This window comes from Gymnoscopelus braueri, assembly GCF_963280865.1.
Source record: "Gymnoscopelus braueri genome assembly, chromosome: 23".
Lineage (NCBI taxonomy): Eukaryota > Metazoa > Chordata > Actinopteri > Myctophiformes > Myctophidae > Gymnoscopelus > Gymnoscopelus braueri.
This window is the reverse complement of record NC_137625.1, coordinates 25,056,135-25,073,613: the sequence shown is the minus strand read 5'-3', so window position 1 is coordinate 25,073,613 and position 17,479 is coordinate 25,056,135. Positions and strand designations below refer to the sequence as shown.

At 41.0% G+C, this 17,479-nt stretch overlaps 2 protein-coding genes across 3 annotated transcripts in view; both read right to left on the bottom strand.

The window, feature by feature from the left end:
• Positions 1–1,016, bottom strand: part of LOC308079332 (laminin subunit beta-1-like) — a 30,036-nt gene extending 29,020 nt beyond the window's left edge. For both annotated transcript variants that reach the window (XM_080420775.1, XM_080420774.1), the window contains exon 1: positions 858–1,016. In XM_080420775.1, the coding sequence (XP_080276901.1) occupies positions 858–885 (28 nt within the window). In that variant the 5' untranslated portion in view covers positions 886–1,016. The remainder of the gene's footprint in view (positions 1–857) is intronic.
• A 936-nt stretch (positions 1,017–1,952) lies between these two features.
• Positions 1,953–17,210, bottom strand: LOC308079601 (uncharacterized protein). Its single transcript, XM_080421151.1, has 22 exons — positions 16,690–17,210; positions 15,901–16,000; positions 15,598–15,788; positions 15,320–15,483; positions 14,970–15,089; positions 12,434–12,516; positions 12,232–12,325; positions 12,057–12,137; positions 11,834–11,975; positions 10,091–10,181; positions 9,716–9,732; positions 8,988–9,115; positions 7,085–7,388; positions 5,929–6,028; positions 5,627–5,817; positions 5,345–5,508; positions 4,999–5,118; positions 4,702–4,784; positions 4,508–4,601; positions 4,013–4,093; positions 3,536–3,677; positions 1,953–2,594 (listed from the first exon to the last, which is right to left on the bottom strand). Exons 1-22 carry the CDS (start codon positions 17,003–17,005, stop codon positions 2,464–2,466), a joined length of 2,937 nt encoding a protein of 978 aa, XP_080277277.1. The 5' UTR covers positions 17,006–17,210; the 3' UTR covers positions 1,953–2,463.
• Between the last annotated feature and the right edge of the window lie 269 nt (positions 17,211–17,479).

Here is a 17,479-nt window from a genome sequence, read left to right as displayed (position 1 = left end):
TGTGCCATTGTCTCTCAAGCTTTCCTGTATATAAACATGGCATGCTCGCGCTCAATTTCTTTAAATTAAAATCACATGGATCCACTCTCTCATGAAACCAGGGAGGAGTGGTGGGACTTAGGCTACTGTAGCTCGACAAAAAGAAATACTAACAGTAGAAACATGTTGTTGTTTTTTAGCTGTCAACTGTAAACTGCATCTCTCGAGACAGCAATATGCTCTGTATGTACGCAGCCAAAGAACAACAACGTTAAAAAGAAATACTCCGAGAAACTTTTCTTAGTTCTAGGAAAATGCTAGAAATACAGTGAATAATGGTTTACATGTGGCTTTCATTACACGATTTCTGGCAAAAAGGAGAGTGAGAGCAAGCTGGCTGGGAAACTGTTGACTACAGAACATGACATTCAATTCAACAAACCTTGATCATCTTGGAACACTACGCAGTCCCAAGGCTTATCATAACACAGTGGTTTTCAAGCCTTTTCATATCAAGGTTCATTATTTATTCGGCATTTGAGACTTAGAATACTTTGTTATCGTTGGATACAATCTTGTCCACTATTCCATGCTGGTACCATAGGAGAGATAACAGGCAAACGTTGATCAAAATAACAATGATTTAATTAAGTAATGCAGATGTTTAACAGTAATTTAACTCTTGGGAGTGTAAAATGAAACCCATTTTACACTCTCAAGAGTTAAAGATCTATAAGGGTCCATTTGGTTACCAACTCTCCATCATTTAGCTGGGGACCACCTGGAACCCCCTCGAGGACCACTGGTGGTCCCCCAGACCACTGGTTGAGAGCCACACTGTCATAATAGATAAATCAGCTGTGATTAAATAAACTCACCCAAAATGGTTGTGATGTGAATTAACATTTCCAAGAGCTGCACATTGAGACCTCGTCCTCTGCACTGTGTTGTTGGTGGTATGGGTGCTGGAGCAGTGTGTGATGTGAAGTGTAGAGTGGAGAGAGTAGAGACAGAGGGAGTTGTCTTGTATGGCCGTCTGCCTCTGCATCACACACGCGCTCACGCACCCAGAACACACACACACACACACACACACACACACACACACACACACACACACACACACACACACACACACACACACACACACACACACACACACACACACACACACACACACCGCGCAGTAGCGCGCTCCTCCTGTTCGCCCCTGGTCCGCGACACAGTAATGGTCCTAGGTCTTAGATTGTACCAGTGGTGGGAGAAGAAGTACTCACATTTTGTAGGCTACTTAATTAAAAGTATCAATACTGCAATGTAGAAATATTCTGTTACAAGTAGAAGTCCCGTATTCAAAATCGACTTGAGTAAAAGTACAAAAGTATTGGTATCAAAATGTACTTAAAGTAGCCTACCAGAAGTAGAAAGTACACATTATGCAGAATGTCTCCCATTTCACAAGTTTTCAAATGTATAAACATCTTGAGGAAATAGCAGTCATTGTAACCCTCATAGTTACAAATGACTATTAACGCAGGATTTGACTGTGCATATTGCATAGTAAAAACGCTCTAGTTGCGACCAAATTAATTCAATGTACTGTATGTAGAGAGCAATACAATACGTCATGACGGTGCTCTTATCCTATTGCTAACTGTTGCAGTTTTAATTGCAAAAATATGCATCGTTTTTGCCATGTTATCACTCAGTACATTTCTAATACATTCTTAAATTATCTTTTGGTCATGTTGTTCAACACTATTTCCACTTCCCAGATTGGTCCTGCGGTAATTAGCAGTTTAGAAGAGTCGATGTCGCCATCCAGTGACATAACACGGAACTGCAAAAACCCACTGAGTAGCCATACTAAAATAAATGTAGGGTAATAATGTGTTTGAATATTCTGTTCAGAACTAAAATATGTTTCTTGCATTAATTGAAAACTGTTTAAAAAATAAATAAATAATAATAATTAATTGTTTAATTGATAGAAACAAATACAAGGATTTTTTAAGACACTTTCATGTAAATGGCCAAGCACAACACCACGATGCTAGAGAGCTGATTTACTCAAATATAAAAAATATACAATAAAGCATGAACATATTAACTTTTAATCACTTAATACTGACATTAAAGAGATTAACCACATAATACTTCATTCAACATACTCACATGAACACTTTTAATCAAATCATTTCATACAATATTGGCATCTGAGGTATTTGACACAGCGCAGGGAGTAAAAGATTCCCCATAAAAACTTTCATAATATCATACAGCTGTGGCTTTAGGTCTGAAAGTCTCCCATTGAAGGAGGTGTTAATAATAAATACATTTTACATTCAAACATACTGTAGCAGCCCTTGTGGTTTCCCTATGATTAACGATACAGTAAGGTTAACATGGCTTGTTGGTGTGTGTGTGTGTGTGTGTGTGTGTGTGTGTGTGTGTGTGTGTGTGTGTGTGTGTGTGTGTGTGGTTTCACAGCTTGGCCTGAGGGACAGAGAGAGGGCTGGGATACAGATGCTGTTGGAGAAACGCCACAATCTTCTCCCAAGAGTCTTCCTGAGCATCTGCATGAGGTTTGGTCTGTCCTCCCCACAGCATAATCACTGCAAAACACATACATGCACACTTGTTGATCATAAGGCTTAAACTAATCTCTCAAGAACAGATTCTGCTCTGCGTTTGAATCTGTCGGGGAGGTTCGTCATATCGCGTAGGCACTGGCCTACAAGTGGGCGTGCCTTCAGATCAGGAAGCAGGCCGCGCTTTACCCAATCAAATGTAGTGGGCGGGATTTACGTGTCTGCCGATCCTTCCCCACTAGAAACAAACCGAAACTCATTTAACAATAGCGTCCTCGGAGCAGACAAAACCACGGAAAGATATTCACATTTTAACTTGCTCTTTCATCATAGAAACAAGTGGGCTTATAACCAAAACGATCCACGTTCTCTGGGAGAAGTGGTGTTAGTGTTCCGTGTAGAAACTGTTAGTGGGAATGAAAACATAGTGGGAATGAAAACATAGTCGCACCACCAGAAGTGAAAGGCTGAAGGCAGACCAAAACCCCGGTTTCCTTGCGTACGTGTGCTACGTCGACTTCCTCCCAGAGCCAAGTGAGATAGTAAAAAACAGCAGAGGGCGCTGTTTTTCCTTTTCATTTGGCGATGGGTTCCCAGATTGGGCTTAAACTAACACACACCGTCTTAAACTAACACACACACCGTCTTAAACTAACACACACACACACCGTCTTAAACTAACAGACACACTCTCACTCACTTTACAGCTACTGAATATCTGACACTAGTCCAACTTAAAAAACTAAATCGGATGCTCCTAGTTAATGTGAATATTGACATATTGATATGTTTGATAAGTATGATGGGTAAAAGCAACAACTGATTATTGCCCACATAAGATTTTGTAAAATTGTACGTTTAATTTTGTGTGTGTGTGCGCATGTATGTGCGCATGTATGTGTGCGTGCATATGCATGTTTTGTGCATAACTGTGGCCTTTTAAACATGTATGTATAGAGCTTCACCCTTCTCTCGTGTGTCCTGTTTTATGAAGTTGGTGGCTCGGAAGTGTGGAGTGTAGGGGGGCTCGATAAGGTGTCCAGCATCGGGGTAGGTGAGTACGGTCAACAGGTGCTCATTGCCTGCTGCATGCATCATCTTGGTCATCTGAGGAGGAAAAGGAGTGAAGTCAGTCCTACTCAATCATGGAACTAAAAGAGATATGTGAGAGTCAAAAGAAGGAATTTAAAAAGAATCCTCAGAGCAAGGCTCATAGCCGAAACACGTTCATTTTATTGGGGTGCCAATAAAAAAAGTGGAAATGTGAGTACTTTGTCCTCCATTTATTTGACATTTTTGGATGTGCTACCCTTTTGGGATTTTTTTAAATTCCTTCTTTTGATGTGTATACTGGACTTTGGGTCTAGCACTCCACTGAGAAAACCCATTGTTGATGCGCAACCTCTTTTTCTTATTTAGATATGTGTGTTGGGTACACTCACATCCTCAGCAGACTCCACTGTGGCCCAGTTCTGATCGTCATCACCGTTGACCAACAGTACTGGACACCGTATCCTCCCCATCTTTCAGAACATTCAACCATAGATTCAGAGCAGTAAAGGTATGGGTGCGTCTCACAATGAATAACAAATACACACGCATGGGTACATGGGTTTGAATGAATTGGACTGTGTTAGAGGCAACTCTTCTCAACTGAATATAATGCAGGCATGCAAATAATGTTTGGAAAGGCTACGTTCAAAAGCACATGTTTGAGAAATACAGTCAGGCTCCAAAGTGCAATAATATCTCCCATTAGTTACGGCAAGGTAAATGTACTTTATTTTAGAATTAAAAAACATAGAACTTAGACTTAAAGGACATCCTCTCCTCGCAGTCGCACCACCATGGCTAATTGGAGCTGAACTGTTTTAAACTTTGGTTTCATTATCAATTTATCACTACAGCATTTGTTTTAGAATACTTTATGTACTTACAGCCACTTTATGATCGGGGTCAGTGGGGATTGGTAGAATCATGTCTCTCCAGATTAGGCGGTTCTGTTCATCTACTCTTGTCTTGTCCACATTCCTGTCAAGACAAACAATTACATCTCACCATTGCTGCAGTAAAGTCAGAGTCGTCTTAACAGGGTATACTGTGTCATGTTAGCATGAAGTAGGAGACTTACTTGCTCATTTCAACAAATACGTCAAATAGGGACTTGGTGACTGGATGGACATGGCTACCACTGATACAAACACAGCATCGAGGCTAGAACACAATAATATTTATTATGCTTATTACACGTTTCTTTTTCTTTTTTGGATTATCAGCATCACAGCACATTTGTGATGCATGACACACTGTTTTCTTAGAAATAATAGGCAGGGCTCTGAAAAGGTTTGTAAAAGTCACTCATCTTGACCTGTGAGCTAGACTTATTTCTGTGCACATAAACTGTAAACTGTGGCGGACGAATACTCACACTAACAAACTCGGAGTAAGCTGCCAAGGAGAGGGTCACAGATGTGCCGAAGGAAAGACCAAACAGCCCAACTCTGTCTTTGATCACCAGAGGATGCTCCTGGACGATATCAAATGCTGTCTGGAAAGTTAGAGATAATGGTGGTTCCACCAGGCAAGAAAACGTCATGCATCAGATCACATAATCTTGAAACGTGACAACCTCCACTGGGTGACAGGGGACTGGTTGACAGTTCAAAAAGCTGGACTTTGAGCACACAAACCCCTTCAAGATTATAAGTCTTGTTACACTACACAAAGTCTGAGAGTAAAGGATGATGAAGAGATGAGGGTGACTGACTACATACCTCAAAATAATTGAGCTCAACATTTGTTGTTTTGGCCTCATCTATAGAGAGATACTCCAACGCCATCGAAACAAAACCATGAGATGCCAAGAGGGCAGAGCGGTACTCCACCAGTCCTCCACCCCCTCCCCACATATCCAATACCCCTGGAAACGGTCCTGGACCTGAGAGATAGTAATAAACCAATCTTATCACATCAATAAAACTCTTTGAATGTGTGCTGAAATTGCTAATGAAGGAGATGAAGAACAGAGTTGTGTGTTTCTCAGATTGCTGGTGTACCTGGAGGTAAGAACAGTGTCCCTCTGACTCCTCTCTCTCGGATGTCTATCCTCTTGACACCTGGTGCCATGTACGATCTTTCTGTGACCACTGAGGCCATGGGAGGCTGCTCCCTGAAGCCCTCCACAATATGGCCTCTGTACATGGAGATGAGCACCATCATGGGGTTGCGGACATCCAACTTCCTCAACCTGAAAAGGGAAAAACAAACAACAAGAGACAAGGAGAGACAGGCTCCGTTTAAATACCAGAATGAGACAACTAAAGTATGACAATGCATATCAGTCTTTGTGAGTCTTCACCTGAGGCCAGTTCGACTCCCAGGGATAGGCCGCATACTCCACAGCAAACCCATGGGCTCTTTTCCGGTGTATGTTCCTCCAACACTGGCATCATCAGAGACTACAAATGTAAACAAAAGGTGACTTGCAACAACAGCTTTTTTTGTAATGTGCTGGTAAAAAAGAAAAGAAAAAGAGAAGGCTTTCCAAATTACCAATCTGCATGCAAAACTAACTTGCTGAATTGATGCAATTAAATACAAATATTCAATATCCTGTGTGTGCATGCCCCCAGGGTCTCAATCACATAAACATGAATGCATTTATTTTTACATTTAAATGCCAGACCATCAAAGCATGTCTTCAGCACTTTGTATCAGGGAAAACAACCCAAACCCAAAAGTAGCCTGTAAGTCTTCCTCTTCCTATGCATTATCATGACCAGTCATACCCACCGGCGACAGAGCCCTGTCATCACTGACATAGTGACAATTAACCTCCCAGACCTAATGACCTAATCATTGTCCTCGGAGTGGTGAAGGGAATGTAGCGTAACTGGAGTCCCTGGTGGAAGATTCTTCACCACTATTACCTTCCAAATTGCTAATGTGTATGCATAACTAGCTTGCTAATTTGATGCAATTACATAAAAATACAAATAGTATCCCACACACATATGCCATCAAGCCCCAGTCAAATCAAATAAACATTAACATTAACAAGCACAATAAACAAGCTTTTAAAAAATATATATATATATTTAAATTGCCAAACCATCAAAGTAGTAGTAATAGTAATAGTGTCTTGGAGACTTTGTACCAGTCTGACATAGGCCTACATAGATTGCTTTTGAAATGCAAAACATTTACAATGTAAATTTGTAGGCCAATAGTATACAGTACAGTCTAGAAACTTCAAAAACTAGAAAAAAACATGCTGATGTCATGATTCTTCATACCCAGACAGATGCTTTTTCTGCAGTTATGGAGAACTTTTCAAAATGTTAACCGAAATTATTGACTAGATATGGACTAGTATGTAAATATCTCAAGTTGCCCTACCTTCAAAGGGATTCATTTTTATTTTAACTTGCCAGTCCAGACCATCAAAGCAGTGTCTCTCATGGGCACTTAAAAGTAGCCTGTACTGTTTTCCTATACCTATGTCATATACCCACCAGAGACAGAGCCCCTGTCATCAGTGACATAGTGACCATAAGCCTCCCAGTAGTCCTTGTCTTCAGAGTGGTGAAGGGAATGGAGCGTCACTGGAGTCCCTGGTGCAAGGTTCTTCACCACTACCTTGAACTTCTCATCCATCAGAGCCCGTGAGGGGAGAACAGAGAGGATTGGAAATACACTCCCTGTTGTCATCATCATTGTGGAGGACGACCACCTACGAGGAAATACCAAACGTCTGCACTGAAATGTAACGGCAGCGATATTCAAAACGAGACGACTGTTATACATATTCCTAATGTCCTATCGATTCTAAACTGTGACCAGGTAATTTGAACAACTCAATGTTAAGTCACAAGGTCGAATTTTGACATAAGGCACAAAGGTAGGCTATTTCTATTAGTCAAGAATAACGTTACATAACTATCGGAAATGAACAATGTGCATAACGTTAACCGCGTACATAAGTTCTACAGTTAAGTCATTCTACCTTTATGGAAGCAGTCCCACTTGTAGAGTGTTTCACGAAGATACTTGTCCGTCAACATACCGCATAGCAACATGCCGCCGGAATTGGGTCCGGGTCGGTCATATGTTGCCTTCAAAATAAAAGCATTCAGTATCGGCAGTGGTGGAAAAGTACTAACATTTTTTAAGTTAAAGGTAGGGTAAGTGATATTTTTTGGTTAAAACAAAAAGTATTTTGTTAAAAGGTTAAAGCACTATATTCTGATAGTAATCATTGCTATAGAGTGTTTTTAGTAACATGAGTCCCCCCGTCTCTGCAGCTCAGAAAGTACCCATTTTTAAGCTTCATCTTTATAGTGTTCCAGTTCCAATTTTGCCTGCTCATTTCTTAGTGTCATCACTTCCAATTTCACTTGTTTAATCTATATCCTGATTGAGTTCTCTATCCTGATTGGATAAAATTGGAAAGGAAACTGAGACTGAAACGAAAATGCATTTTCTGTTTTATAAAGAGCTGGAGAGACAGGAGACTCCTTTTACTGAACAAACACTCTATAGCAATGAGTACTATCAGAATATAGAGCTATTTAACACTTATTTTAACCAAACCATTTTAACTTACCCTACCTTTAAGTAAAAATATCAATACTGCAATATAGAAATACTCTGTCACAAGTAAAAGTCTGGAATTCAGCATTTACTTGAGTAAAAGTACAAAAGTATTGGCATCAAAATGTACTTAAAGTACCAAAAGTAGAAAGTACTCACTATGCAAAATGTCCCATTTCACAAGTTCAAAATGTATAAAATCTTTTGAAAATAGCAGATCTACAAGCTCACAATGTGTCGCTTTGTTATTATGTATTAAAATATTATTGCAGAAGTCCATCAAATCCATCAAATATTTGAATTAATAGGCGTGGTGTGGGAGAAAAAGCTTGAAATTAAATAATGACTGTTAAGGGCTTGATTTAATTTGTTGCACGATACTGTGCGCAACAAATTATATCAAGCCCAGGCATTATTTAACTGAAATATGCGAGTGGTCCAGAGCTCAAAAAAGGTTGAGAACCACTGATCTATTCTTATCCCACGGTTACCCTTATTCCATTCTCTTACTTAATCCAATGTTCCATTAAACTCATGTTACCTGATATACTGATTTGTATCTTATGTATGAGTGAGCAGACACATGCGATGACATGGGCACATTTCCTAATAATGATGACTTGATCAGGCAATCTGGTACACTTCTATCCTGGAAACTAGACGATTCTGCACCGAGGCTCTGGTGTTCCCCGCCGCTGAGTACTGTGCCCCAGTCTGGAGCCGTAGCCCTCATGTGATGAAGCTGGATGCTGCCCTCAACACCGCCCTACGGACCGTCTCCGGATGTCTACGAGCCACTCCAACAAACCAACTGCCTGTCCTCACTGGAATCGCTCCAGCAGAGGTCAGACGAGAGGCCGCCACGCTGGCCCTCGCTCGGAAGGCAAAGATGAGTGAATCCCACAGATATTCCTGGCCAGCACCTCCCACGTAAGGAGACAACCCACAATCGCCTGAGGACAGGTGTGGGACGTTTCGGTGCATCAATGCAGAAGTGGGGTCTCACAGACCGTGCCAACTGCGAATGTGGGGATCCACTACAGACTGTGGAACGCGTGATGACCAGCTGCCCCAAATACCGGCCACCTAATGGTGATCGTGGCTTAATTAACCTAGACAATGACACACTGGACTGGCTTGCTGCAACGGAGCTGAAGGTCTAAGGACACAAATATGCCCTCGGCATATTTGGTCTGGAACCGCTCAGTTGTGACATCAGTGTCACCCATAAGCTACAGAATGTGAAATTCTGTTGGAATCTCAAAATGAAAGCCGTAAAACGTCGTATATGACTATACCCTCCCTCTAAAATGGATTCTGAAATAGAATTTACTTCAGAATATTAGACCACATCAGAATGTCTCTCACCAAATACAAGGACATTTGAATCAAATAATACCATACATAATTGGCACACGATACACATAAAATATAATAAATAACTATATACCATGAAGCATAAACGATCACTTTTAATCACTGAATTCTTAATCTTTCAGTCAACATACATGACATTTTCAATCAAATAATTGAGATTATTTGACTGATCTCACCTGAGATTACTGGCACACTATTATAGTGCACAGGGCTTTGCATGAGATTTCTCATCACTGGACCTTGAATAATAATATTTTACAACTGCGGCTTTAGGCCTGAAAGTCACTCATTGAACAATCTGAGTTCCCAGAAGTTTTCGGCAGCTCTCGCATACAAACGGGAGGGGCGGGTACTCATTGAAGGACGTGTTAATCATAAATAATACATTTTACATTCAAACATACTGTAGAGGCCCTTCTGGTTTCCCTATGATTAACAATACAGTAAGGTTAACAAGGCTTGTTGGTGTGTGTGTGTGTGTGTGTGTGTGTGTGTGTGTGTGTGTGGCGCTTCACAGCTTGGCCTGAGGGACAGAGAGAGGGCTGGGATACAGATGCTGTTGGAGAAACGCCAAGATCTTCTCCCAAGAGTCTTCCTGAGCATCTGCATGAGGTTTGGTCTGTCCGCCCCACAGCATAATCACTGCAAAACACAAATTATTATTAATTAACCAATAATTATGGCTGTACATGATAGAATACATATTGATTATGTATGGAATATCAGCCATTCTAGGGCTATTGTTGATCATGTGGGTCTTATACTAACACACACACACGCTCACTTTATCAGAACCTGTCCCTAGCCCAACTTAACCCATTTAGACCTGAGACCGATTCTAAAAACGCCTTCTAAATCCTGCCCTAAGTTTTCTGAAAAACTTCAAATATTTATTCAGAAATTACAAAAAATGTATGTTGCTATATACTGTACCAAAATGGGTTGAAAAACAAAATCTTAACATTAACTCTTTGACTGCCAGAGTATTTTCATAAAGTACTTCCCCAGTGCCAGCGATGTTCGTGTTTTTCGTTGTTGTTATTCTGTCATTTAATTTTCAAATAGTTTGTCTTTCTGCGGTTTTAAACACATACGACAGATCGACCAGCAGAGAGCAGTAGATTGACACCTCAATCACTCGCTGACTCGTTTGACCCCCCCCAAACAGGCTCAAACAGTCTATACGTCATAACCGGATGTGACGTTTTCGACAATCTTTGATCGGCCTTAAGTACGATGTGATACACGACTACGATGACTGTTCGTCACCCGGACTAAAGAAAATAGAAGTGGAGCTCTCCGTTGGTATTTTATACCGTGTGAAAAAATGTGTTTTTCCCTATTCTGGCCGAAAATGACCGGGATTTTTTTTTTTTTTACCGGAAACGGAATCTGCGTCATGAATCCGGTCCCGGGTGAGTCTGAAGGAATCAGGAAGCGAGACTGATGATGAAAAATAAACAGAACAGCGCGATCACAGTAAAAAGTAAAAACTCGTTCTGGCACTGAGGGCATTCAGAAAAAACTCGGGATAACTCGGGGCGTGGCACTGAGTTAAAATGGCTCCTAGTTAATGTGAATATTGATGAGATATTTTTAATTAGTACTATTTGGTCCAAACATCTGTGCATAACTGCAGTTCCCTTTTCCAGAAGGTGACAAACATTCCCTGTTCTGGGTCAGTTTCCCATAGCTTCATTTGATTGGCTCATCAGCAGATTTGAACTGGAAACACACAACACTTTCATATGTGTTTCCACTGAGCCAATCAAATCAATGATGCTCAATTATTTTTGGAAGATGCGCCACCCGAATGGTCTCCTAAGTCTGACGTCAGATCTCGTGAACGTCCTCTAATTACTGTTGCTAGATCTCGCGAGGGTGCGAGAACAAAGTCGATAACAAATTGGATTTTAACCTCTCTGAAAAAGTTATTTATTTTTTATTTTTAGTTTCAGAATGAGGTTTGGAAGATGTGTGGCTTGTGTAGAATGGGTCCAATATTTAGTCCAGCGACCTAGGGCCAAAGGACCAGTCAGAAGCTCTGTTCACGTTCACTTCTCCCATTGGAATAATAGACTCACAACCTACTTCTGGTCTCCCAAAGAGGCGGCCACCTATGTCACACAGGTATGAGAAGTAAAGCGGAGATTGCGGGTCTTGCTTTTCTAATGCCACCTTCTAGAAAAGGGAACTACAGTAATGCACAGAGCCTATTCTTACATTTCATTGTGCAGTGTGTGCGCACGTGTGTGTTTGTGTGTGGGTGTTCAAACGTATGTATAGATCTTCACCCTTCTCACGCGTGCCCTGTACTATGAAGTTGCTGGCTTGGAAGTGTGGTGAGTAGGGGGGCTCGATAAGGTGTCCAGCATCGGGGTAGGTGAGTACGGTCAACAGGTGCTCATTGCCTGCTGCATGCATCATCTTGGTTATCTGAGGAGGAAAAGGAGTGAAGTCAGTCCTACTCAATCATGGAACTAAAAGAGATATGTGAGAGTGTTTGGGTGCACTCACAGCCTCAGCAGACTCCACTGTGGCCCAGTTCTGATCGTCATCACCGTTGACCAACAGTACTGGACACCGTATCCTCCCAACCTTCCAGAACAATTAGAGTTAAATTGTTTTACACTTTGGTTTCATTACCAATTTGTCACAACAGCATTTCTTTTAATATGATGTATGTACTTACATCTACTATATGATCGAGGTCAGTGGGGATTGGTAGGATCAAGTCTCTCTGGATTACACGATTCTGCTCATCAAATCTTATCTTGTACGCATTCCTGACAAGACAAGGACGTATATCTCATCATTGCTGCAGTTAAGTCAGGGTCTTATTAACAGGGTATACCATGTATTATATGCATGTTACCATGAAGCAAGATACTTACTTCTCTATCTCACGAAATACGTCGAATAGGTTCTTGTTGACTGGATGGACATGGCTACCACTGATACAAACACAGCAACGAGGCTAGAACACAATATTTATTATGCTTATTACACTTTAATAATGGGAATGTGCCACGCTGTACACTACGTGCCTGCATGACGCAAAACTATTTAGAAATACAAAGATACACATTTGTACTAACACAGTAGGCAAATAGCGCCAAAGTAGCATCAAAAAGCAATGCCACTTAAAGGGACTACACCATGAATTTTAACTTTTTCTTATTTTTTGTGTGTTTTTGGTCTCCCCTACAGTACCTCTCTTCTATCCCCCAAAATACCCCAGTTTGAACACTCAGGCTTTCACAGCAAATCTGGGGTTTTCTGTAAATTGGTCTCAAAACAGGCCAAACTGATTTGCACCCTGACGTGACGTCACGTCAGGGTACAATACCTCCCGTTTTTCAGTTCCAACCAACAAAAAATATATATATTTTTTTCTTTTAAAAAAAAAAAACTTTTTCCACACAGAACCAGGAGATAACATGCATACAAACTGGCTCAATAGCGCCCCGTGCCAAACAGGACAATGTGGTATTGCAGGTGAAAGTGCTTTATAAGCCAGAGAGAAGTTAGTTGGAATGAGTATATCTGAGGCTTGATTTAGGCTCAAACCTTTTGAAAAACGTTTGAGGGACATAAACAATATGATATTAAATATTATTATTATTTTTTAAATTCATGGTGTAGATCCTTTAATATGGGGTCTTTATTCACAGTCTTTAATTGGTAAAGGAACACTTCCACCTTTTTTCAACCGTATCTCCATACATTGGTCACTAATACGACATTTCTGACTACTCACTCAGTGCCTGAGAGGCAGACTGACTGTGGATAGCTCAAAAAATGACATCAGTGGATTTTCAGACTCTATATTAAAAAAAGAAATGCACGCGGCTACTATCTACTACAATCTTATCATGCTAATGTTCCAGAAATAGAAAGGCTGCAGTTTTTCTTTAAAATCCTTGCCAGTGATGGAGTGAGGTAAAATTTGTATCTATCTAGAGCCCGCCACTGAGACATAGAGCGAGAAATAGAAGAAAGTTGAAGTATTCCTTTAAACAGGCAATCTAAAACACTTTTCAGTCTTAATATTTCTTTATATCATCCTGCCTAAAAACTGAAGAATATGGTAAAAATCTGAAGCCTAATTTATGCTTTGTGGAACGACAATGTTACTCATTAAAAATAACTAGAAATTAATGAATTATTTGGGGCAATTCAGTTCCACGGATTAAAAGAACTAGTCTGGAGATGCCTAAATGTGAGGGGGGAATGGGCTTGCCGAACTTTTTGTTCTACTATTGGTCTGCTAATATGTCCAAATTGAATTATTGGCTTTCCATGCATGAGACTGGTCAGGGACCAGCTTGGGTCTCGATGGAACTTAACTCTGATTTGTCAATCCCACTGGTTTCTGCCTTGAGCTGTCCTTTGCCCTTTGGCTCCGCCCTACAGGGTGTAAATCCGGTGGTTAAACACACTATTAAAATTTGGTTCCAATTCAGGAAACATTTTGGCCTCAACAAGGCAGGCACGCTCCTTCCATTGGTTGGCAATCACCCATTCCCCCCATCACAGAACGATGCAGCTTTTAAGATTTGGCATAGATCTGGCTTGGTTTATTTCGAAGACATTTGCATTGTTACAGCAGGACAATGACATTCCGAAAACCCACTTCTTTAGATACCTGCAGGTGCGCAGTTTTGCTCAAAAACACTTCCCGTTCCCTTCCTCACCACCCAAAAGTGCTGTAAATACAATACTCGAACTCCACCCCTTAAGGAAAAAGAATATATCAAAGTTCTATAATATAATACAGGACATAAATCCTCCCTCCTTTGACAACACTAAACTGGCGTGGGAATCGGATCTGGGTGTCACACTCTCGGAGGAAACCTGGTCCGATTGCTTGAAACGTATACACACACTACCTCCTTATGTATAAGACACAGCTTTATCCAATTTAAAGTCACACATAGACTTCATTATTCTAATGATAAATTAGACGGTTGGATACAAAATATATATTTTCTCATTTTATTTTATTCATTGCTTTCAAGAATGTAACTGTCTAACTTGACCTGAAAGGAACAACATATTCTGTCAAAAAGTTAAACTGTTTGGTTTGTCTGTCCGTTTGTTTGTCTGTCTGACATATGGAAAAATAAAAACAAAGTGTTTAAAAAAAAGAAATGAATTAATTAATGCTGTAAATAAGTATACATTCAGCTTTAGACTGCATTCACCCTAGGTCTGTTATCTGTCAAGTTAGCATGGGACACCTTCCATTAGTGTTAAGAATTTCAAGCTTATAAGTGCACTTGGTTTACGATTCTCAAAAAATAATGTTTTTTGTCAAAGGTTAAACGTTTTCTTATAAATAATAGTGACTCCCCTTGACCTGTCAGCTAGAAGTATATGTGAAAGTGTTGTCACCATGACTGTAAACTGTGGCGGACAAATACTCACACTAACAAACTTGGAGTGGGCTGCCAAGGAGAGGGACACGGATGTGCCGAAGGAAAGACCAAACAGCCCAACTCTGTCTTTGATCACCAGAGGATGCTCCTGGACGATATTAAACGCCGTCTGTAAAATTACGAGATAACGGTGGTTCCACCGGGCAAGAAAAAGAACATCATGCATCAGATCATATCAGCTTGAAACGTGACGAACTTACCTCTCCACTGGGTGACAGTTCAACAAGCCGGACTTTGTACCCACAAAGCGCTTGCAGGTAATTAGTCTTGGTACACTACACAAAGTCTGAGAGGAGAGGATGATGAAGACACAAGTGTTGTGACTGACTACATACATACCTCAAAATAGTTGAACTCAACATCTGCCGTTCTGAGCTTGTCAACAGAGAGATACTCCAACGCCATAGAAACGAAACCATGAGATGCCAATAGGGCAGAGCGGTACTCCACCAGTCCTCCACCCCCTCCCCACATATCCAGCACCCCAGGGAACGGTCCTGGACCTGAGAGAAAGTAATACATCTTATCACAGCAATAAAACTCTTTGAAGGTGCGCTGACATTGCTATGGGAGAAGATAAAGAACAGAGTAATGAGTTTCTCAGACTGCTGGTATACCTGGAGGTAAGAACAGTGTCCCTCTGACTCCTCTCTCTCGGATGTCTATCCTCTGGACACCTGGTGCCATGTACGATCTTTCTGTGACCACTGAGGCCATGGGAGGCTGCTCCCTGAAGCCCCCCACAATATGGCCTCTGTACATGGAGATGAACACCATCATGGGGGTGCGGACGTCCAACTTCCTCAACCTGAGAGAATAAAGGGAAGAACAAACCACAAGGGACAAGGAGAAACAGGTTTAAATACCAGAATGAGCAAACTAAAGTATGACAATGCAAATCAGTCTTTGTGAGTCTTCACCTGAGGCCAGTTCGACTCATAGGGATAGGCCGCATACTCCACAGCAAACCCATGGGCTCTTTTCCTGTGTATGTTCCTCCAACACTGGCATCATCAGAGACTACAAATGTAAACAAAAGGTGACTTGCAACAACAGCTTTTTTGTATTGTGTTGTCATGCTGGTAAAGAAGAAATTAAAAACAAAAGGCTAGTGTGCTTGCCTTCCAAATAACCAATCAGCATGCAAAACTAAATTGCTGATTCGAAGCAATTCAATACAACATATTCAATATCCTGTGTGCATGCCCCCATGGGCCTCAATCACATAAACATGAATGCATTTATTTTTACATATAAATGCCAAACCATAAAAGCATGTCTTGGGCACTTTGTGTCAGGGAAAACAACCCAAAAGTGCAAGTCTTCCTCTTTGATGTATTTATTTGTATTTACTTGAGTATTTCCAATTACCAATACTCTTACTTCTACTCCACCACTACATCTCGGATCCAAATATTGTACTTTTACTCCACTACAATTATTGCATCAAAAAGATTTTTACACTTTTTATACACAACTTGTGAAATGAGACATTCTGTATAATGAGTACTTTCTACTTTTGATACTTTAAGTCCATTTTGATACCAATACTTTTGTACTTTTACTCATTTTGAATTCTGGACTTTTACTTGTAACAGAGTATGTCTACATTGCAGTATTGATACTTTTACTTAAGTAAAACATGCGAGTACTTTTTCCACCACTGCTCTCCCCATATGCCTTATCATAATGACCAGTCATATACCCACCAGAGACAGAGCCCCTGTCATCAGTGACATAGTGACCATAAGCCTCCCAGTAGTCCTTGTCTTCAGAGTGGTGAAGGGAATGGAGCGTCACTGGAGTCCCTGGTGGAAGGTTCTTCACCACTACCTTGAACTTCTCGTCCACCAGAGCCCGTGAGGGGAGAACAGAGAGGATAGGAAATACACTCATAGTGGAGGACGACCACCTACGGGGAAATGCCAAACATCTGCACTGAGCTGTAACAGCGGCGATGTTAAAAACGAGACGAGTCAGACGACTGCGCATATTCTTATCTATTACCAACTGTGCCCAGACCATATTGAGATAACTTAACACACGTTAAGTCTCAAGGTCGATTTTTGACAATAGTAGCGTCAATAACGTCAAATCACTCTCGGAATCAAGCATGTGCATAACGTTACCGCGTGATAGGTTCTTAATAACTTGCTGAGCCTACTTTCCTTAATCCAGTAGCACTTTGTAGGGTATTAAGGCAAAAATAAAAAGTAAACTTTCCGCGCGACCACACATGACCGGAAATGCATCCGTTGGTCGAGGTTTCCTTCAATATAAAGGTTTCAGGATTGGAACGTCATCATTGTACCTTCCAGCGTAGGCCATTGGTTCTCAAAGTTGGGTCAGGGGACCCCCAGGGGTCCTTGAGGGAGTTCCAGGGGGTCCCCAGCTAAATGATAGATTAGGCACCAAATGGACCCTTATGGGTCTGTAACTCTGAGAGTGTACAAATGGAACCAAATGGACCCTAACGGGTCCATTTGGTTCCATTTGTAC

Coding starts and splice junctions, on each gene's coding strand:
- LOC308079601 (XM_080421151.1), bottom strand. CDS start 17,005: ATGGTCTGGGCACAGTTGGTAATAGATAAGAATATGCGCAGTCGTCTG. Junction 5,818..5,928: donor GGGAGTCGAACTGGCCTCAG/GTGAAGACTCAC, acceptor TTCCCTTTTCAG/GTTGAGGAAGTTGGATGTCC. Junction 4,785..4,998: donor CTTACTCCGAGTTTGTTAGT/GTGAGTATTCGT, acceptor ATTGTGTTCTAG/CCTCGATGCTGTGTTTGTAT.